The 24324-nt window shown below is 41.5% G+C and overlaps 1 protein-coding gene and 1 long non-coding RNA gene across 4 annotated transcripts in view; one reads left to right on the top strand and one right to left on the bottom strand.

Annotated features, from left to right (window-relative positions):
* LOC125385332 overlaps window positions 1-24324 on the bottom strand; it is a 114282-nt gene that overhangs the window by 6781 nt on the left and 83177 nt on the right. The gene's annotated exons all lie outside the window — the stretch shown is intronic.
* LOC100651353 (protein O-mannosyl-transferase TMTC1) overlaps window positions 6975-24324 on the top strand; it is a 269329-nt gene continuing 251979 nt past the window's right edge. Inside the window, exon 1 of one of the 3 annotated variants that reach the window (XM_048406882.1) lies at window positions 6975-9552. In XM_048406882.1, coding sequence (XP_048262839.1) covers window positions 9239-9552 — 314 coding nt within the window. In that variant the 5' untranslated portion in view covers window positions 6975-9238. The remainder of the gene's footprint in view (window positions 9553-24324) is intronic. The other 2 variants (XM_003402901.4, XM_012319409.3) reach the window with 2 other exon arrangements.

A 24324-nucleotide genomic window follows, 5' to 3' on the forward strand; every position in this document is an offset into this window, starting at 1 on the left:
GTTATCCTCCCTCGTAAATTTAATTCGTCGATCCTGATAAAAATTCTCGCACTGCGACGCGATTCTCTTTCCAGGAATGACGCGTGTTCGAGACAGGGAACATTTCCAAGCGTAATTATTCCTCGAGAGGAAGATAATTCGACGAATTCGTGTAAGGCTATTCTTAATCCGGCTTATCCAGCGTACCTCTGTCCCCGGTCCAGAAACTTTACCGAGAAACCAACCCCTGCTCGCTCGCCTCTTTCGTCCCTTCTTCCAGTGGTTCGCTCTCGTTGGCAAATCTTCTCGAGTGTTAAGCCGCTGATCAGAGATTGCGACTGTTGCTGCCGTAACGGCAAGTCAATCACAAGAAACGCGCGAATTTATTAGGTCGAATTCTGGGGTATCAATGTTTGGCCAGCTCTCAGGAACTTCGAATAGCCTACGTCAACTCGTCGTCTGGCTGTTGTTTAAGCCACTTCGCAAGCTCTAACACGGTCGTGCAAAGCCTCGGAACGGTCGAGCCGGATCCCTCACAGCTGATTGTGTCCAACGATTACATCGATGATGTCGCAACCACACGCGTAACTTCGTTCTTCGTTCTACCAGGTTGCGTCGCTTTATGTCGTCGTTTTATGGCCGGGGGCTATATCGCGTAAAAATGACAGTCTTATGGAGTTTCGAGTCTGTTCGAGGTTTACCTTTAGATGCAGAGTCGTTGATAAGACAGCGGTCAATGTGCTTCTTAAAGTTAGTACAACTACAATCGTAATCTGTACGAAGCGAGAAACTGGTTCTAACTCCTTAACAGAGTAACTGTTTATTTGTGGTTAAAATTTCTTGCGTGTTTGCTATTAGATGTGGAAAATACGTATTTTTAACACTTGATACGCAAAACGAAGTTACGATATTCGATATGTCTGGTAACGTTTAAAATGTGAAATTCCTAATACCTACGTTCGATGACCCGCCTGAGTCTCTCTTGCGGTATGCCGTGAAAAAGCAAATTGCGTAAATGGTTTCTTTTTTCGAGCGATTCACGTGTAGCGAAGTTTTACAGAAGTTTTTGGTTCGCGATACGGAATATTTACGTAACACGGTCACTTTCGATTCAACGTACGCATTTTGCGGTTATGTATACATTTTTCATATCGAGCTTTTTCAGAATTCTGTAGCTGTTAATCTTTTAGAATTTTTTTTATCGAGATAATTCCAATCTAAAAGAAAGTACACATAACATAATTTTCATTTATAATAAACTAATTCTTCTTAATTAACATCAGAGAATTACCGCTGACACAGGACCCAAGTCTTTCTTCGATGTTGGTGGGCTGCACTTCCCTCCAGAAACTTTCCGCCATCAAACTTACATCTACGCCTTTCACGTGTAATCCAATCCATTGAGAGTTGGCTGTTGATCGGTATGGTCGAAGATCGAATACCTGTACGCTGCAGGTATAAAGTTCATTGTCACTTCTGGCCAATTTCCTTTTTTATTCCTTATATATTCCCCTAGATGGTTTCAGTGTCACCATCATGGTTGTTTGCTTTAATCTGAAGTTCTTTACTTTAAATCCAAGTATTTACCATCGTCTACGTAATTGCTTTTCTAATAGCTCTATTCATTTTGAAGTGAGTCTTATAAAGGAACAATGGTATTCGAAACGTTCTGCCTTCTGTCAGATAAATTGAGGTGTCTAGGTCAAAAGTGACTAAGAATCGACGAATTAACAAAGACATTACAGAACAGAGAAGTTATAAATATGTATCGATGAGATATAATACATATACGATATAAACACATAGATATGATATAGCAATACCACTCTTTGATCGTTATACATCCTATTCGATGAATCATCGCAGGATATGTATCGCGAGTCTCTTTGTACATTTATATAAAAAGTATTTAAGACAGTAGCGAACATTCCTTCGCCGAACTACCACGTTCCCCGACATTGAGATAGACATAGACGAAGACACACCGAAACGTAATAAACCCAAAAAGCCCCGAGAATGTTGTCGGTTGACCCTCGCCAGTGACCCGAAGAATTAACGGAACCACGGGCAATTTCAATAATCCCACCTACAAACGTAGCATACGAACAGCCCAACAATGGATACGATTCGACATGGCACAGGTTGATGTAAAAGGACGCTGCATGTTCGGCAGGGTTCCGATTACGTTCGCTGTAGATCGGTCCCGTAGAAATTCCCTACGGAATTGCAGGTTCCCGAATGTCTACGCCTTTCTCTCGTAAGCCAGCGATACTCCGCCCCTCGATGACTGGCAAGGAAGCTAGAGATGGGGATGGTAAGGATAAAACCGGCCCATGGTGACATAGGATGGCAAAGGTAGCGGTGAATTTTCGTCGGACGTCGCGGACACGAGTTTCGATGTCGGTGGGACCTCGTCAAAGCGCTCTCGCGCGACATTACCGGAAATTGCGGACACTGCCTTTCTCCAGTCGCCTGGATAGTCCAGTTGCGGCACGAAATGCATGAGTTTTGCGGCGAATTCGACAGCTTGTACGCATACACGTGCAAAGGTCCATGCATGTGCAGTTGGCGCCTGCAACTTATACAATTGTCGCAAAAATAGTCTGGCTCGATGTGTATACTGTGTCTGACTTGTGACTACATTAATTAAATATATATTCTCTCCCTCTGTCTATCTGTCGGTCTGTCTGTTTGTTTGTCCGTCTGTTTGCGTCTCTTCCTCTCTTTGTCTCTCGAGCTATCCTTCTAACCGGCCGAATGTTCTTCACCTTTGATTGTCCATAAAGTTCCCATTGTGGCGGACCAAGCTGTCTCTGACACCGGAACCTCGTACCGCGCTGCGATGTTTGATGAATCCTTGTTGTTGGTTCGTTAAACACTGTGATCGTTCCTGGGATCGTAGTACTTGGGACTTAACGCACGATGTTTCGGACACTCGTTGTTTCGTGTTTTGATTGGAAAATTATTTCCTACACTCGCTTTGATCTTAACGATATTCGCATACAAAATAATTGGAAAGGTTTTCTAGAAACAGGATTTATAAGATAAAATTGCATCGAACAGATTAACTTTACTTTTTTTAATATTATTAGCAAAGTTTGAATTGATGATTTTAATGGCTCTTCGAGAATTTTGTTTTTTTTTATATGTGTAAAATAAATGCGAATTTGATAATAATCGAACTATTTAACCAGAAAATATATTCGGTTATTTATATACACGATCTATAATATATAATGTATATTTGTAATAGATTTATAGGCCTTTTTGTCTAAAACACTCCGAGTTCACGATAACGTTAAATTTTTTACAAACCTGTGCGAATCTATTTTATTTCAAATAAAATTGAAAATATAATCAAAATAAACTTAGATGGGGTTGTTTCGTATCGGTAATTAAGATCGTTTTTAATCGTTTCATTGAAAACAGATAATCGAAAATTAGACGCAAAGTTCAACAATCGCATATAGTGGAAATCAAAGTTCTAAAATTACGACAGCAAGACAAAAATACGTACTAAACGGTTCAATAACTTAATAAATCAAAAGCAGAAACGATAATACGCACTTATAATATCTTGATGCTACCATCAACCTTTCTACAAAGGTAGCGATGTAACAGGAAATCTGGATCTCTGATAATAATCCCTTTATAGAATCTGTGTAATCGACGGCTACTTGCGATGCTAATTCCTTGTCCATCTGCTTCCTAATCGGATTTTCCGTTCGGCATGAGCGAGAAGTTTGAACCACACTGACTCATAGCCGACTGCGACGATCCAACCTGCATTCCTGCTGAAATTGCTACCGTGCCTTTTTCTTGCCGCCTGTCTTCCCGAGGACACACCGGAATTGCATTTGTAATACTAGACGCTGACACCCTTTCACAATGGTCGGAGCGTCTTCCATTTCCTTTGGGATATTAACATCGGTTGGATGCATTATTAAATACTCGACGTCGTGAAGATCATCGCTTGAACGCGTGAATATATCGGCCACGTTGGTCTTTTAATTAAACGGAAATGAATATTGTATAAGGAGTGGGTCATATGACTGTTTTAAATCATAGGTCTTTTCCCAGAGCAATTAGCTAAAAATAGGAAACAGGAAAATGAGCGATCCAAACGATATTACATTTGTCGAACGATATCTCTTGTGCATAGAGCAATTGCGTCTTTTTTAAAAATGGAAATACATACATATCTGTTTGCATAGATCGAATATTCTCGTCTTTCTACGTAAAAAGATATCATTTAATGCGTTTAAGGCGCTCCGATTGTATTTTCTGTGTTAGGTTAGTGGTAGATTATTTTATCTCACTAGTATGAACACAGGAACAATTTTATAATTGACGAAGAGAACAATTTGTCTCTTCATTTAAATTGTTTCAAACAATAATTAAGTTCGAGTCGAATAAATAGTTCGTATTACTACGCTTGTAAAGACGTGGCTTGTAGTACGACACCAAATAAATACGTCGGATAAATGAACACGTAATTACATCTAATTTAACGTAATCATGATTATTGAAATTTCGTTTTTCATCTGGAATTTTAAGAAATGCCCGTCGACGATTCGTCAAAAGGGATCATCGTTATCCACCGCACCGGAATGAAATCCACAGCGTTGTATTAATTTCGTCGATTTTTCACGAGGGAAATCGCACGGTTATTTAGTTAGGCGCGCGTCGCTTGTACATACGCAAGATTAAAAGATTGACTGTCGACGCGAGCAATATCGTCGCGGATCGACGCTGATGTTTGGTTCGGCAAATCGTTCCGATGATAAAGCGTTGTAGATTCGACAGGCCGAAATTCCATGATCGATCGAAGCTTACTTTTCCACGGGGTGAAGCAGCGAGTGGCGTGGAAAAACCGGCGCGGGCATATACGCGTATATCGATTTGGTTCGCGCGCTCTTTCTTCTTCGACGTTTCCCACGTTTCTTCTTTATGCCTGGCCAAACGAGTATCGTTTTTACAGCGTCGACCATGGTAACGACCACGGTCCTCCAACGTTTATAGTAATCGTAATTCGACTTTTGCCATTTCTAGGTACTTGAACGCTGTGCGAGTGGTTTTCACGGAACGAATCCGCTCGATGGACAAGGAATGTCATAAAAACGAACGTTCCATAGACCGCGATGAAACACGTCTCTATTGTAATACTTTGCAATGCCACCCCCGCAACAAGCTCTTTATCGCTTCCCATAACGAGCTCGTATTCTCATTACGTTCGGCGGGTGCCACCGATCCGTTCGATCCCTCGTAATCCTCGATGCGCACTTAGGCAGGCAATAACGAAGAACGATTACGTACTGCCACTCTTCTTTCCTGGTAAATGGCTAATTCTGTTTTTGATTTCGATGCTGGTAACAACTCTTTTTATTACGTAGTTGCGAGCTGCATTTAGGAAGGTAATATGAAAGGACAGTTACTCGCTCTGACCATTTTTTCTGGCTTTCTCAATGATGGCAACTTAAATCTGCATGAAGAGGTCATTTTTATTATTTCTATCTTTATTATATCTATCGTATCTATTGGATCTCGTAGCTGCATAGAAATGCACATTTGTTACATGCTGGTCTCTTGTGTGTTTGCTCTGTTTGTGCGATAGTTGCGATAAGATACGAATATTCGGCGGGCGATGTGTTTAACGAATTACTAAATTGTTAAATTCAACTTTGTTTATAGAAATTTATCCGAGTCAATTATATGTTTTTATTTAATGTATCTTTGTCTTCAGAGAATAACGAAGTTCGCATGCAATAAAAGGCGAAGAAAAGTTTGTTTTTTCATTTGAAATATCAGATAATACGAATATTAGAAATTTATTAACGGAATTTAGAGATAAAGAAGCGAAGAGATTCAAATGCGATTCAAAATGATAAACGAAGGACTCGGACTCGTAATTACAGCAGATACGCGTGCCGTATTACCACGGAATAAGCGCAATGACTTAACATGCATCTATAAGTAGCACGATAGTAGAAGGATACGGTTAAAGAAGTAGAATCAAAATTAAAAAATTAAAACATTTACCTGACTCAAAGTCAAAGAAGATAGCATATAGTGTCCTGACGAGAAATGTAAGAATAAAGAAAAGAGCGCTACCAAGCTGTTAATTCAAATGGAACAGAGTGAAAGCGAAAAAAAAACTGAATTTTATATATGTTCCGTTTGAAGTTATCAACGAGACGATCGTTTGAATAATCTTCTTGAAAAGATTTAATTCCTGAAATAATTTTTCAGAAGGATTTAATTCCTTGATCTATATTCATCTCGACGTTTTTCCCTTCATTTCTGGTGTAATTCGACAATTTGTCTAATAAAACTGAGCGTTTGCATATTTATCATGGTTTTGTGGGCAAATTTTCTACAAAACTGTTCGATCGATAAATAAACTCGATGGATTGATAAATAATACGGAAAGTGAGAAAATTATTCGATAAATAAAAATTAGATCAATCGTAAGTTTGTCACATTGCCAGACTATTTCGCTGTTACTACGATACAAAATAAACGATCGTCCTACAGATCAACGATCGTTTACAAAATTCGCACGTCGTGTTTCAACGTTGAGAGAGATTTAATTTACAGATTACCGTTATCATCGTTGTTAAATTATCTTGCCAGTGAAAAAATTCGATTAAAATTAAAATTTCCTCGATTCGAACAACTATCATCTTGTATCCGCTTTCGCATCATGCAGAATCAAAAGCAAAGCCGAAACACGAGCAAAGCGGACACAGCTCTTCGCGACTGCTCGCGATGGATCACCCATAGCGACTCTGGTCCACACGAGCAGGTAAACAAACACGAGGTTCGCGGAAAGCGAGCACGCGATGGAAGGCGGCCGAGAAAAGGGAGAGAGACAGCGTGGAACGCAGGAGGGAAATGCCCCGGGGTGGCTGGTGCGCGGGCGCGGCTTTGCGGGTCAGAGTGCGCCGGGTATATAACCGGGCGGTTGCCGTCGTCCTTTAGTCTTGCGCTTATCGTCGTCGCGACGACCCGCTCGAATTTGATAACGACGCGGTAGTCGCGCGCTCGTGATCGCTTCGTTCCGAGAGGTTGTTTCGCTGATGGCGCGGAGTGCATTTCCTGTTCGGTGGTTCCGCTCGTGAGGGCTAAGGTTACGTTCGTTCGTATCGATCTCGATCCTATCGGAACAAGTTTCTTTTACCAGAGAACCGACGTAACGATCTGGTACCACTAGTTATACGTATTCGGTTCCACGAAAATTATACGATTCTTTCGAGTGGCGCTTGTACATTTTTAAACGGTGCGTCAACCTGTTGTAACTGTGTAACGCGGTCGTCTCCGAGGCGTGTAAACAGAAGTCTGTCGGGAGTCGTGACACGAGAGAAAAGTGTCGTGGGGAGATAGGACGAGCTAAACGGTTGTAACGCTTGTCAAACTGGTTTCTCGACGAGAAGAAACGTGCATCTCTAGTACTGTTCTATCGAGGGTAGAGGAGACTGAAAACTGGATCACGTTGCAACGGGGCTGCAGCCAGAGATTCGTCGATCTTCGGGTAAAATGTCGCGGGAGGAAGAAGCGTGGAAATTGAAGGGTGCGAAAGGAGGAAGAATCCAAAAGCTCGAAGGGTGAAACCGAAGAGAAGAAAGGAAGGAAAGGAGAAGAAAAAGGGGCGTCACTGCAGGGAATTCGAGGGTTGTGCGCGCCTCCGGCCAGATACCACCGCTTGTATAGATCTATATGCATAGGAAAGTCGCGGCGATAGAAGTAGCCCGGACACGATGGCGTGTATCTGGGTCATACAGCCGTCCTCTCTCTCGCGCGCGGGTGTGTACCCGCGTGTTATCGGTGTCGTCGCTGGTTCTCCATAATTTTAGAAGATTCGTTCGTCCAAACGAAAAGAAGATAAGATCGTGGACTGATCGTGAGAACGAATGCGTCTGGAATTAAAAAGGAAGAAACGAGAGAAGGAGGAGCGCGCGTTGTTCTCCGGCTCGTCGACACGGTGCGTCGATATCCTCCCGTGGTGCTACATCGCGATTCGGATCAAACAGCCAAATCGCTAAGTTAACGAGTCGACTGTTAGTATTTTTCGCTTCGTCAGCGCCTCTGTACGAAGTATCCTGCACCGAGTATCGAATGCTCGTGGAAACGGGAAACAGGCAGCATGCACGAAGCATCGTGAAGAAGGATCTTGGACGTCGATATTCGTGAGAGAATTAGCGCAGAAACGGTCAGGTTGAAACACTTGGGGAGAACGCTTCGTTGCCACGAGTTGTACACGATTTCTCGACGGACGAGATCCACGGAACCGATGCACGCAAGCTCGTTTCGACCTCTTTGTTCGTGCAAAGGGTAGTGTATCGTGGTGATCACGGTGGTTCGAACGAAACCCGTATCGGCCGGTTGTTTCGCCCGGTCGCCAAAACCGATCGGTCGAATCGTTCGCGTAGGTCCTGCAACGCGTCGTCGGACAACTCGATCCCCGTAACCGTAACGAGCTGTTACATCGTTACAGCTGTGCAAGTGGGGAGGGGGTGACACGGGGAAGAACGCGACCGACTACCATCCCGCGGGGACAATCTCGACCGAACGAGCACCATGCGAGAACTATTATCTGTGGAAGAGCAATCAGTTTGCGCGAAACCCGTTTCTCTTTAGAGCGGACACGTCGGACGTGCCGGCTCGGTAAATAATGAACCTCCGCAGTCATTTATCAAGCTCGCTACGAGGCCCACCAATGCTCAAAGTAGTCTAGTCGAAGTAAATGGAAGAGTGCAACGCGAGCCACGGACAGGTAGTATCGCGCGCGCCACCGCTTCCTGCTGGATTTCGCTAGAAAAACAGAAAAGATAAAACCTTCGAACCCCTGTTGCCTGCTCTATCTGTCGGTCTCGATCGATCGTTCCGTGATCGCGTGGCGTTCGCTAAAATGGGACGTTTACTGCTTTAATTACGAACAATCACGAGGAACAGGTCGTGACAAAAAGCCCTGTTTTCGACTTTCGTGTCCCCCCGATTCTACGCGAAAAAAGAAAAAAAAAAGAAGAAACGAGAAAATATCCGGTCGATGTCGTGGTCGTTGTGTTTGAGGTGTTTGAGATGCGATCAGCGATCGAGTCGTGTGACGGTGAACGGTGGATTCGTTCCACGAGGATTTATCAACTCGGTAGATAGCGGCGTATGAGAGCTAACTTGGCTCCATGAGAGTGATTATTCCCGACGATCGCGGCAGAACGTTTAGCCTGTTTCGCGCACCAGTGTAGTTCGCGTTTTGTGAATCATGAGACGACGAAACAACGGTTGCTGTTGCCAGAACAGCAAGAGGGCCGGTCGTACCGGGTGCAACGACTCGGAGGGAAACGAACCGCCCGGTTGGTGCATTTACGCGACAGTCGCTTTGGTTGCCGTTGGTTGTTACCTGAACGCGTTAGGTGGTGATTTCGTGCACGACGATATACCCGCTGTGGTGAGAAACAAGGACGTGCTCGGTCAAACACCGTGGACTAGTATTTTGAAGGACGACTTCTGGGGGACCCCTATGCACGATATCAACAGCCATAAGAGCTACAGGCCTTTGACGACATTGACGTTCCGGTGAGTCAAAGTGCTTCTAATATGGATTTTTCTTTCTCCTTGTGGTTCACGATGGTTATTAGATGAATAACGTTTCGCGAGCGTAACGAACACAGCGTTGTAAAAATTCCAAAATATGTGCTCGATTTTTGTACTTTGGCGACCTTGAACTCTATCGTGTCACAGGTTATCGAACTCGTCTCTACAATCGTCGATTTCGTATTAGTTCTAAAAAATAACGGAATTTCGTTCTCTCTGATTCTCCTCGTACATCTGTCATTTTTGCAACAAAAGCAGTGGGAACTAATAGCGCGAACATTCTATATAATTAAACGATAGTTCCGACGTTCTTGATAAAATAACGATAAAGCAAGATCTCGTCATACGGAACTACAAAAGAAGATAATCAAATGGTATTTTTTCATAGAAATTTTATGGATTTTCAAAGGTGCATTTCCCAAGATTCCGGTGCTTTTCTTTTGTACAGTGTACGTTTTACTTGAAATTTGTTCGTACATTTCGATTCCTTTGGTACAAAATCCATACCTTGATTGTCAATAGTTCTAGCGTTCGCAATAATTTCAGACAATTACACGCGACATTAAACTTGTTTCTCGCTCTTTAACGAGTATCAAGATACAGCGTACGTGCACACGAATAATTATCATAATCGAAGTTGACGTGAATACGTTAACTTTCCTTTGATCGCCCAAAGCAAGTTCGAGCGTTCTCACCTCGCCAAGGAGATTATACGTTGAGATGTTAGATTATACGTCGGTGTTTCTTATCCTATCCTTAACAACATAATTTCTGTCACCGCGATAATTAGTCTCACGTTATCTTCCGGACGAATATTCCGACTATTTTCGAAAGGCTAGCAATTTCTCGTGGAAATAAAGCCATTAAAAAGGAAGAAAAAAGTAATCGCAAGATCGGAAACGCGAGGTCGATTAAAATCTCCGCAAGTGGCTCGCGAGCAGCATGGCAATCAGCGCCGGTGTTATTAAAACGAATTCGCTGTGCGCCATTCCTACAATTAGTAGACACTTCGCTTGGTCCACAATTAAAGCTGCTGACTCAAAATAAACCGCTGTGAGCGTGCTCGTTCCGTTGGCTTATCGCGAATGGAATAATTACACGTTGTAAGTTTCGTTGCAATTTCTTTTTCGTCGCTAGCCAAGCCGGTATGAAGCGCGATCGCGAGAAGATGATCATTCTTATGCGAGTTTTAAGGAAGTTCTGCGTTCGCAGTCGCTACAGCCGGATAGTTATCCCTATGCGTTTTAAATGCATCGCGTTTAAATGCATTAAAGCGTATTTTAAGTTTTTGACAAAACAATCGCGAATAGAACGCTTCTTTAATTTTTTTTAGAGATTTGAATTTCGTAATCTTCGGAAAAAGTTGTCATCTAGTTCTGTTATTTAAATTTGTTGTACAATGTTGGATTTATTCGGTTCGTCCTTCGTTTTAATTAAATACAGCCTGTCCAGCTAATTCCGTCGTGTTCTCTCTGTAAAGACATTAAGGATGAATCCGACAGATGTAAAACTTGCAAGTCTTATTCGTTGATGCTCCAGAAGAGCAAAGGGATTTTATCGCTGACAGCGATTAATGAGAATACTACGTAGGAAGATTGTACTCCAGTTATTTATGAAAGCTTGTAGGTTGAGGTTAGGTCGAGGAATATATGTTGGATTGTCGGAGGGTCCTTTGTCTAGACATTTGCAGTCCATAGCTTACGAAATAATTAGTAGTAAGCATCGTACTAAACGTATTATATTCCTAGGGAATATATACGCATTTTAAAATCGCAAAAGGGAAACCTAACCATTTATCGATTAATTAATCGCCTCAACTATATACGACCTGCGTTCACCCGTGAAGAAACAAACAGAGGAAGAAACGAAACGACGCTTCCCGCTACCATAACCGTAACATCCCGTAACCACAGAGTCGCGTAATCGCCTCGTAAGACGTCGCGATACCGTCCCTGGATAGAGACGACATCTGTATCGGACAATTTCTCGAGCGGTTCCGTGTCCGTATATCGATTCGCTGGTTCCGAATGGCGAACGGAAAATTGCGGATGCGTGTCCGGTATAGCAGGATCAAGCGCCGTATGGTCGTCGCGTATAGTCCGCGTTGCGGCGGCGGTATGGTTACGGGATGGGTGACAAGAACCTGATCACGAGAAGCTGGTGGGCACACCGGCGCGTTACAGCGTATCCTGTAAACGCGAGCAGACCGCTCGCTTTCCGCCTAGCGCCGATTTGATGCATGGATACCAGTTTGCCACACTCCGCGCGCAATACTGCATATTGGCTGGTATTGGGCGATCCATCATACCGCAAGACACCGGCACATCGCTCATTCGCCTTAACGCTCCAGATGCCGTTGCCAACTTCGACGTGGAGAGACGGCTGGCCTCGTACATTCTGCCGCTAGAATGAACGCGGCAGAAGGGGCGACGTTTAGGGGTGGAAAAGGGGCGGGACGAGCGGGAAGGGGTTGGCATTGCACTTCCGTGTTTCGCGCGTTGCCGGAAGTGGAACGCATCCATAATTCCGGAGGCTCTAAGACGAGAAGACTACGGCTGCCGGCGGATGACGGTTCGTTCGTCTTGAGATTACGGGATATTAACGATCGGGAGCTAGCGTCGTTTCCAGGTAGTGTGCACGAGTGCCTTCTAATCGTTCTGTCCGTAATTATTTTTTCAAATAGATTTATCGTGGATTTCGTTTAGCGATGTCTTTGTTTTGTTACCGACGTTCGGACGTTGGCGTGTTAAACGCAGGGCTGAAGATAAGAAAGTTTCGTTGTTTTCTACGGCACAATGCGAGTTTCTGCAGTTGCTAGTCACGGGACATGGTCTTTACGGCTGTTGTACTTTCGATCGCTCAGTTTCATACGTTTTGATCGTTGAACTGCAGTGTGAATAGCAGGTGTTTCAGTTTCAGGCGAATTTCCCTGAGAGTAGTAGGTTTTTTGGTTTCAGCGACAGATTATCCTACGTTGCACTTTCTCCTTTGTTTCTATATATCCGTGTTGGTATTTCCAACATAGTTATTACTGTATTTAACGCATCTTATCATTTGCTTAACAACTAGCTAATTCCGAAACAAACGTCGTACTACGTACACGCTCAGGCAGAAATGTTTGATATTCTCAATATAATAATGAAACTAATGACAACGAGGATATTTATTTCGTTTAGTCTAGAACTTCGATAAAGGAAACTACGAGGATTATTTCCAGCGAAACGGTTCCAACCCGATTAAAGCAAAATGAGAAAATCCAACTTTAAAATATGCCACAAAGTCGGACATTCTCGGAAGGTTTAAGTTCATCTAAAAACCGGACGGTTGATGACTCTTGCGCTTCTGAAAGCACGAGCTCGTTCACATGGCAACTGGAACGCGCGTCCAGAAAATACTAGTAACCAGAAAAAGAGTATAGCGTATGTTTATAATTACTCTTTTCATATCTTGCAGGGCCTGGTGTCGATTACTCTCTTTCGGATCTAGCCGTAGGGCTATACACGGGTCAAAGATTCCAAACAATTCAGTTCCTTCGCGTGCCAGTAACTTCGCCTACATTCATACACGTACACATAAATACATATGCATGTTTCATTCGCTGTCTTTTCCTTGTTATTCTCCATGCCTTTGATCCCTTTATTGTAGAGAAAACTTTGACGGCGCTTAGAATATATTTTGCTTTTCAGAATTTCGATTTCTGTAGAAATGAAAACGTATCGACGATCCGGAAAATTCTGAGTGCAAGCTGGTTGACCCGTACATTTCACGCTCGCAATTCCCCCGGCAAAGTATCTCAGGGGTTTCCGAACGTTTCTCGCTAAAGCGGTCATCAACTCGGCTACGTGTAATGCACGGGCGCGCGCGTGTTTGCACGATTACGCTTGCCGTACGAACATGAAAACCACCTTTCGCAGATTTCTGACCAACGAAACGAGAATATCTCCCCTAAACTCTGGTTCGATAACATGCGATTTGGTAGAATCGATCCCTCCGCATGAGAAACGAACTATTCCAACTTCGTTTCACGTAGCAATCGTTCGTCCAATTGACTTCTCCGCGGTGTGTGGGCGCCAAATAGTTTTAAGCCTTAAGCCCAGTTGCCGAGCAATTGTTACGAGTATGTTTTCGTGGTAAAATAAGGCGATTCTTCAACTTGTCATAGCGTTATTACGCGATTCGATTAATTTTCTCCTTGCATTTTATTAAGTGATTTGCCATTAAGTGGTATCGACAAATTCCGCAATCACTTAGTTGTCAACCTAATAATAAAATTTAGTACGATAACCAAAGAAAGTGTTCGAATATTACTCGAAAGAAAAAAGGAACTTTTTCCGAGTAAATTATACTTTATTTCGAAATTTTTGATCTTGCAAACGTTCACGACGATTAGACGACCGTCTGCGCGATATAAATATAAGTTTGATAGCGACGAAAGGAGAACTACGATGCAACAGAGAAACTAGTTTTCATACATTTTATACACTTTAACTGTAAGTTATATTCTTTCTTATAAAGTTGATAGCCACGATGATCCGATACGACGATGGCAACCTAATAATACTGTTTACGTTAAACATCAAAGCTTCCAGAATTGCCTCCACTTAGTCTTCGTTACGGTAGCATATGTTGCGTGTGGTAGCGTATAAAAGAAAAAAATCGTACAAGCCTCATGAAACATCGACTTGAAATATTGCCGCGATTTTTATCTTTGCTCAACGTTGTCTCGTTTAATAATTTAAGCTCTATTTACTAATATTACGCTGCGCGTATTTTGCCGAGTACGCTCTACTATATCACACGATAATGTTTTATAACACAACGTGCGCAATTGAGCATGGGGCATCTTCATGTAAAAATAAATTGAGAATAATAGAAATTTCTTTACCTAGGGCTCCGTCTCCGGGGAAATCGATTTTAAACGGTTCCCGAGTACCGGCTGTAACAGCGAATTTAATTTAAAAAGATAAAACATGTATTAGTATTAGAAAAAGTAAAAAGTTTAGAGACGTTTATAGTGCTATTTCTACGGAGAGTGGGAAAGGTTCTACAGACGGTGAAGAAGAATAAGAAAGTCAGGCTCAGGTTGCGTAACAGTTTCAACAATTTTAAAAATAAACCTACGATTGTGTACTTTTTGAAAATTCGAAGTGGACGCAATCTAACGTAAATTTTCGAGGTGTGATAAATATTCGAGTTCCGACAAATTATGCGTTTGTTGAGATGTGTAAGTGTTAGAAATCTGAAATAAACGGTAGACACGATCTAGCGAGAGTCTTGACCACCATGTAGGTAGTTAAATAGCGGAGGAAGCTCGGTTAGGTTCGCGTTTGCAATAGCGAGAAGTTTCCTGATTTCGAGTGTTCGCTGGATTATCGCGTTCGTAAATAGAAACGAACGGGAAATTGTTCCCGATTCTCCGATAAGAAACACGGCGAAGATAGGATCGAACGGCGTTTTGGCCAACAACTTTTAGTTGATGCTATCTTTTATTTAGTCATTTGCGGTAATGGAACGAGGAACATCGTCAGGAAGTAATTTACATCCGAATAATTAATTAATCTTGTTTTTTAATCTGCAAACCGCGTCGCTTAAGCAGAAATGACAAATTATTAGGAATTTTTCGTCCGGAAAGTATCTGCAATTTTGAGCCATTTAGTTTGAAAGAACACGATATCTTTGAAATGGAACGTTCTATTAAAAGAATAATTAATTTGTAATTAATTAATTTGCTACATTTGAAAAATTGCCAAATTTTTATACAAAACAATTTCCTTGATGTTGTACTTCTCGATGCATTACTGACGCACGTTTTTAAGGGTATTAATCTTATTTAATTAATAAAAATGCAAAGTCCCGACGGAAGGAATCTTTAGGAGGAAGGAAATTGTCAGGTGAGTGTTGAAAGTGAAAATCGATCGGAAATAAATTAGTTTAAGGAATATGGGCTATGAGGTAGAACACCAACGCCTAAGTGACATAATTTTTGAAAGGTTTCTTAGCTCTTTGAAACTCTCAAACATGTTGAAGAAAAGAAAATTATTATATTTTGAATAAAGAAAGTACGAATTATTATCGACATAATGGTACATGTATGTGTAATGTTTCTAATCATATTTCTATAGTACATGAAATATTTTTGTGGCGCTAGAGTTCGATTTTCATGACGACTTATCGATAAAGATAAATGAATTTCAGATACGTTAATTTTACTTCTTTCAGGTATAACCGTGATATAATTCATTTTCGGCAGAAATAGAACAACATTTGAGAAATAGAATATCTATAAATAAAGAAATTATTACGTGAACGAGATTGGGAATTCGAGTGATGGATTTACAGGCTTTACGATCTTTACAGAAATTCTCACTTTTATTATCAAATATCCCATAAAATATTCAGTACCTGTGGTAACGGCTAGTCATAGTTTTAATTTTTTATGTCCCTGTAAAGTTTCATTAAAATCCGAGAGTTACACCGCGTGTGCTTCCCTTGTCAGAGTTAGTTACAATTTGCATACTACGTAACGTACATTAAAATATTGCACTGCAATTTTATAGGCTTTGTCAGAAATTCTCACTTTTATAAGTTAAAATTAAGCCTAGTATTACTGTTAAACTTTATGTCGAATAAATAACACTCATTTATCGTTTTTCTCACGGATTATACTTCTTATTCCGAAGGCGATTTGACATAACGCATGCGAATGTATCTATGTTTGTCTATACGTATCTTTGCACGAAAGCATCGAAGAAAATCGGCTATTTAGTTTCACCGTAATCTAATGGTACTTTACAGCAAAGTGCACCATAGACACGTTTATATTTACGTACATAACAGGAGAAACACATTTATGTTTGTAACAAGGGCTCAGTTGAATTACGCACAAATGACCGAAGGCAACATAGAGACCGATGTTCTTTTCTTTTTTAGCTGGAAACATACAAACTATTTTGTAACGTTACGCGTTGCCGAAAGACAAATAAGAAAATGAAGAAAAATATAAGCAAAAGAACACAAAAAATTCTGTGGTTAGTAAAAAAACAAACGGAAGCTTCAGGTAAACATGATTTACCGTAACCGTTTCGCCGTTTCATAACCAGAACCACGTAGGAACACAGGATAGGAATGCGAAATACCATCAAGAAATGCAAATGTTTCCGCAAAGAGCGAAGATCCATTAAGCTTCGCGAAATCTCGTTTTCTCTTTCGTTCTCGGTTTAAACCGAGCGTCCTTTGCATTTTAATGTTTACACTCGTCCGATGAAAGGCGCAAACAAAAAGAAAGCCGAAGGCAAAGGGGAAAGGAAAGAGAAAACAACTAAAGAAAATGAAGAAAAGAATGGAAAAGTAAAGAAATAAAAAATGGAAACAAGCCTCGAATCGTTCTTTTTTTTTTTTCTTTTTTTACTAGTTTTCAGCGCTCACGCTCGGTTATATTCTTCCTCCGTTCGAATCCGCGGGCGCGTTTTTCGCAGCGTTCGTTCTCTACCATTTATTCGCGCGCGGCTTTTTGTGCTCGTACAATGACGATCGATATAATCACATTTGCCGCAAGTAGAAACTTATACCGTTCCCTAAGAGAGATTCTTCTTTGTTTCATCATACGTCGAGAGGATAAGGAGAGAGAGAGAGAGAGAGAGAGAGACAGAAAGCCAGTTTCGCGCGTGTCGGCCAGAATAAAAATTGTCGGCGGTGAGTTTTATCCCGGCGAAGTTAGCGCCACAAAGCTTTTATTCGCTGCGCGCGGCTGTGCGCTCTTTTGTGCCGGTCTTTATCCGTTTCTGAGGGAGAGACGGTTTTCATTAGGAGTCCGCGTGACGAATTATCGCTGGAAAAGCAAGTTTCCCTTCCTAATGGATCGTCGATTACTTCTTACGGGTTCTTACTTTGATCGCGAAAGAACGTGTAAAGTGCTTGTTACATGTAGCTGTTTTGTTCGTCGAGATGTTTGTTTTAAAGAAAACCAGAGGCTGTTAACAGGTTCCTTTCCTGCTTTGCATTATCCACGTTAATTGAGTTACTAAGAATATCCAAGAATATCCAAAGATGGACCCATGAATTTTGAAACTGTGCTTTGGTAGTATTCGTAGAATATCGATGTAAAACTGGTTTAAGTTGAAATTAAAAACTTAAGAGGAAGATATACGATAAATATGTAGAACCGTTAACTAACATCAGTAAACGTTGAAATATAAAACAGAATAGAGCAGTGCTCAGACGATTGGTATAAGAATTATTAATTAGTTATATAAAGAAATTAAATTTCCTTTTATATGGAATTTTTTTAACGTAGTACAAAATAGTAAACGCGCAAGCAAGATAAAAGGGAATTTGGCAGGATAACAATTGTGACAGATGTGATACCTTTGAGTTCCTTAATGTGTAAGTTTTTAATTTTACATCAAATGCTTGATGATAATTCAGAACCTTCATGAGGATTAAAATTCAAAGGTTACGTATAAGAGGTGAATTATGGGTATTATTATGTAAGAACAGGTTATTAAATTTCTTATTCAAAGACCTACAAATGTTCTACTTAAGTTCTATTTAATCCACAGTCTTTTTCCAATTTTATTTTCCAGTAATTGTACAATTCACAAAGTGAGACAGATTAATCTGATTAGATATATTAGATTCTCAGAGAATTATGTTTGATTCCGAGTAGCAGAGAGCACAGCAACTGTGCGATTAAAAAGCCGCAATGCAGAAGTCGGCAGGTAGATGTACGTATTGCTGACTATTCGCGCTTTCACGCCTCTTTAGTCTCCTGTGGCCTCCAGTCCCGCGCAACAATGTTTGCCAGCGGTGAGACTACACCCTTTCATAGTACCGCATAATTTTGCATAAAAATCTCAAGCGTAAATATACCAATTTGTTGTTATATACGCAGATATAACAAAGTAACACAAATTACAAAATTATGATAAAGATGACTAGTATCTGTACAAATACTTGGACTTCTTCACGTATCTATATTGATCGATAAACGGTATATAATTACGCAATTTCTTGTGATATCGTTATCATGTCCGATCAACGAAATTAACAAACCCGATTATATGAATTCAAAGAACTGCAAGTCCCGCGTTCTCTTTTATAAAATTATTATCCATCTTGCGATCGCAAAACAATAGGAAAGAAACAACGAAAAACCAACCACGTAATGGATCGATATTTGAAATCAGTCAGGTGTATCGTATTTCTCAAACAGCATGGAGTTCGGTCTCGCTGTTATTTCGCGACTTTTGTTTCACTCGGTTCGATTATACGTTGGAAAATGGCTGGAACGGTTGGTTATGCGATCTTCAGCAGTTAACGTCAACAGAGAGAAAGGACAGTCGTCGGATTTTCAAAACAGTCACGCAGAAACGCCTTGCTGTTAGTCGATGCAGGGTAGAACGGCTTTATCTCGTTATCACTGGCAGAGACCGTGGCAAACATAGGAGTAACGAGGCGAAGTTGGCAGTTGCGGTTCGCTTTCCCGCGTATATACGAATCCTTCTGGTCGATCTACCGTGTGTATAGAGCATAGGGAAGGGGAGGGAATGGGCAAAGGGTGACTCGTATGCGACGCGAGCATGGCAGTCAGGGGTAGAGAGCGGAAACTTCCGGGACGTTCGCGCGATGTCACTGAAAAAGCTCAGCGTGGAAACGAACTCTGGTAAATGATCACTTTTATCGATCTCTTTTCACCTGAAGAGCACGTAGCGCACGCTGCAAGATAGTGTGAGCTTCGTTCGCCAAGCAGTCACGACGCAGTCAATCGCCAAAAGAGATAAGACACACCATGGGACTGTCGAGCTGAGAGGGCGGCTTCCGTTCAAAAGAATTTGCAAGTTAGCCGGGTTACGTGTCTCTTCAGCTACCGTCAGCGAACGAGTTTATCCATGAAAGGCGAGCTGCAGTTGCGAAAAACTGGATAAAATATTCTACCGAGTGAATTTCAAGCAAATGTTGGTTTCTACTTGAAAAATATTATCGATCGTAAAATGTGTTTGCCATATACGTAGACCTTTGAAGAATAACGCACGATTTGGTTAAAGAAAGCGATTCGAATGTTTTGTAGCATTTACTCGGCGATAAGTACCGTATTCGCCTAGACGATTTCCTCGTTCGAAACACTTGAGCGCCTCCCTTCTGATACCATTCAGCTTTGAGCCTTTAGGTTCTTTTGACGACAAGGATTTCTTGGTCCAGCGGTTCACTTGACATCGGTAACCTCTCGATCTTAAGGTTTAGTCGACGTCAGGGACCTTCCCATACCAGACTTCATTTGGAATCAAAGTCATCTTTGTCTATGGCCTTAAAATCAAGTTCTCGACTTCAAAGTTCGTTTGCCACCAATTCGTATAGCATATTCGGATATCGATTAGGCGTCGCGTGTTACAAAATAGCAAAGCTTAGGCATCGAAAATATTTCATCGCCCAAGGCGTTTGGATCATGATTCACGATAGTCGAGGATTTTTCAGGGTAGTTCTATGATGATTTATGAGCAAAGTCGCGAGCAACGATGCGCTGTAGCGCTCGGATGCGTGCATATGCGAGGGAATAATTATTATTAAATTACTTGACCCGACGCACTGAGCGGAATCTCGTTTCACGGCGTTACTGACACGCATGAATGATTACGTTGCGGATCCTAATTCAGACGTGCGATATCGCATTATACAGCTTGCCACGTACGTTCCCTCGAATTCCATTACGTCACGATCCACTTGATCTGATATGTCATTCGTTTGTGCGATGAATCCACCGATTATCGTGGATTCCCCGTTTTCTTTGGCGCTTCGTTCGTTCAAAATCATCCGGCACTTTAAGCGTTTTAACACTTTGCTAGTCGTTTTAGAATCGACTGGTGGTCGATCAGGTTCCGATCACTACGCGTTTCGCGCGAGCAGCGATGGAGGGACAAATAAAGCGGGATTCCAATATCGTACAGTTTCTATTATCCGTAGCCTTGTGTCCAAGTAATTCATCGTTAAACTCGGGATATTTATGCGGTTAAGGGAAATTGGACGAAACATAAAATTATTATAATTGCAATATTATTTCTTAATTCCAATTATATACAATATATACGTTTCCTTTACTATAGGCTTCAACGATTCGAGATAAATCAATCGGAACCGAGTATAATCGTTACGCTAGTTGCAAAATTAGCGTGAAAGAATCGATGAAATATCTGGATAATTCAATCATCGGTAAAATTCGCGAAACACAAAAAATTCCGGCTTGAAATGCCAACGATCCGATCGAGGTGCTCGTTCATCCCACCCCTGTCAATGCGCCACAACAACGATCATTCTCCCTTTAACGCGTTTACACAGGACACCGGGCATTGATTAAACGTCCGCGGAATATGTAACGTAGAAAACTAGTGTTGGTGGAATCGAGTTGCGGTGCGAATTCTGTACGTTACCGGCAATCGAATTGCGGTTTAGATTCGGCCGCAATAGCGAGGATAGAATTTTCAAAGGATCGTAGCCGGAACGAGGAAAACGGGACACGCTGATAAAAGAGGGAATGCCGGTTCGAAACGAAAATCTAACGAACGCGTTATCAATCCCGTGACGAAGTTCCGTTACGACGTTATCTCGCGCTCGTACTCGTAGAGTTTTCAAAATTGGCGAAAACTCCAAAGACGGAAAAGGAAAAGAAACTGGATAAATTTCTTAGCGATACAACTGCGACTTCTTCTCGCTGCTCTTACTCGCTCCACCCGTCCTTCGTTTCGTATACGATAACCTACGAGAGTATTGGAACACTCCTATTGCAAACCTTTCACGAGCATAGAATAGACTGCCGTTTTAATCGCTCTCCGCTCTAACCGATCATGCATCACTTGATGTCTGATCATGCGCTCGCTATTCTACTGACGTCGAGGTTTTCGCACTGTACTTCCAGACACCGCTGTAACTTTCAATATCGACCGTTACCGATGACTAGTTGAAAATTGTGATTGCGATTATGTACCGAGACGTGATATTCCGTAAAACCTATATCTTTGATACTATTAATCGCGAAATGCAAACTTATCGTTACTATTTTTCCTGACTTATTGAAATTTTTGCAACTGCTTATTTATCGTTGGTTTCAGACTCTGGCAATATAATCGTAATAGCAGTGTCTCGTTACAGTACCAATGAAATTTCCAAATATTTTATACAACACGCGCAATGTATGGTTTTCTATAGTTTCACGAGCTACTGTAGCAAAGAACTCTGCGGTTCTCTTATCGACCTTCCGAACCTCCTGGTTTCGGTATTTTCCGTAGTACGTCTTTGTTTCGACGTCTCGAGGACACACAGTGTCGACAGTAAGAAAAGAAATTCCTCGTCCGAACGTCGACAAGAAGGTACCATTACGTGAGGACCGTTCTTTCGGCGTTGATCGTGACGAGGAATCCGGAGCGAGCTTCCGGATACAGCTCTTCGAGCTGTATCCAGCCGTTTATTGGATTCGTGAACTTTGCCACGGGGTATGTAATAACCGGGCGGGCGAAAACCCCGTAAATCCGTGAGAAAAGAAGAGGAGGAAAAGCGAAAGAAAAGAGTGGAGAAGGATAAGGTCGAAGGAAAGGAGAAACTGCCGCTCTTAAGGAGTCTGGACAGATGGAACGATATTATTGTGCCATTGAAACGAGCGCGGTATTGAAAAAGTTTGTCCTCTGCGTATTTCGATAAATGATTAATGCACGGCAACGTGGAAAATTCCCGAACCAATTTTTATTCTCCGTTCGTGTGCGCTTCTACATTTTAATAGATTTCTCCTTCTCGAACGCGATGCTTCTGTACTCTTCGCAATTATATCATCTTCCTAAATGAGTCGTATTCAAAGTTTGTCAAGAATAGCGAACAAATATATTTTTCTACCACGGTTAGTAAAAAGTTAATCGCTTGACAAATTTTTAACAAAGTTATATCATTTCGGACGTAGTGGAACGTTAATTACTGTCAAAAGCGAAGTAGCTTGAGTCGAAAATGCCGAAGAAATGGAAATAAATTCACAAATACGAATTTAGATAGATTAAGAAGTCTTTTAGAAGATCAAGAAAGTTCAAATAGCAAGGCAAAGGTAGCGTTAAATTGTCACAAATTTGCCAAGAAATTAATACAATAGAAAGATAAATATATAGTCGTAAAGTTTTATTGCAAATAAGAGAAGAAAATTTCTGTACATTTATGAATAAATTTACTTGTATCGTTCTCAAGTAATAATATATATTTTTTACATTTGCAACAGCACGTGTAATTAGCACAAGTATTTACCTACAAAAGTGCAACATCAGTTTTATAATTATTTTTACAATTTCCAATTTTACTCAACTACATTTTCAAAGTTCAAGCGAACTACGAAGCAAAATTACGACTAAGACTTCGTTCGATCACGTTGTCAGACTCTTTCTATTGGAACGAACGAGTGTAACGTTTTCACGAATGGTATAATAAGCTTTGAAACGTCGAATGATCAGGCATCTCACAGGTATGCAATTTTACGAGAAAGCAGCGAGAAATGATCGATCCGGAATGGCTGGCGCGACAATGACAGAGAAACCACCGCCTTTTCGTCGTAAATATATTTTCGGCCGTGAGCTTTTGCTCTCGCAATCGTAAATGCCACTAGATGCAAATACAGTCGTCGGCGAATGGGTCGACTGCATTTACCGCAACAGAATATCGATGCCGTGGAAAGTTTGGCCATACGAATTCACCGAGAGGGTAAACTTTCTGGATACCCTCCGGCTATCTGAATATTCATCGTGCTGCGACTAAAAACGCAGAAAACTCCTAGTTGTCTCCCTGGAATGACTGGCAGTGATCTCGCGCAATCTATCAACGTAACAGAATCGAAGCATCTTCTCGACCGGAAGGTGTATTTTCGCAGTTCCGAACGCGCGATAACGCGTGCTTTGTCGTGCGAATTGTAGGCGCGTTGAAATATTTGTACGACATTCGCTAAGTTTCTGAATCGTCGTTGTCTGAATATTCGTTACGTTGATTCAATTTTCTCGAATTTAGGGTATTTGAAATTTGGTAGTGGAATTTTGAATTTGTCGTCTTTGTGATTGTTCGAGTGAGATAAGCTAAGATCAAGGGATGTTTCCGATACTGTTTGCTCGTCGTGCTGATACTGCAACAGTGCTGATGCTGCGACAAACTGAAAACAGCATGACCGAGTCGATAGAACGTCGACTTGGCAAACTTAATTCATTTTCGATCGGTAATCCTGTTTTATCTCTCTGACACAGCAACGATTAAATCAGACGAAAGCATCTTTACGGAAATCACGATTTCGATGGATGATAATTAATTTCCAATAAATGGGAACGTTCGAAGGAATTTGTTTCGGCGTTAAAATTGTCCGATCCATCGAGTTGGCAATTTCACGATCGCGATATTAAAACACATCGCGATGGTTCGTTCAATCGAATGATCGTCGTTTCTCTTCCCTATCCGCTGTTGATCGGTGCGTATTTTTAAATACCTGGAAAGTCGGATGGACTTATCGGTATGCGTCGCGAATAATACGAAAATTCATTTGGCCTTCGTCGAAAAGCTTGCTAAAACAACAAAGCCCCGGTCGTAACGCGTTTACCGCGCGTTGCACGCTGTGCGTTTATTTTCGTTCGGACTAATTCAGCATTCAGCCGGCATAACCGAGGAGAGTATCGATTTTAAGCCGCGCTGAAATGCGTTTTTAACGTTCTTTTCATTCGTATAAACACTCGATCGAGCCCGTCTCTCCCCAATTAC

This window comes from Bombus terrestris, chromosome 6, assembly GCF_910591885.1.
Source record: "Bombus terrestris chromosome 6, iyBomTerr1.2, whole genome shotgun sequence".
NCBI lineage: Eukaryota > Metazoa > Arthropoda > Insecta > Hymenoptera > Apidae > Bombus > Bombus terrestris.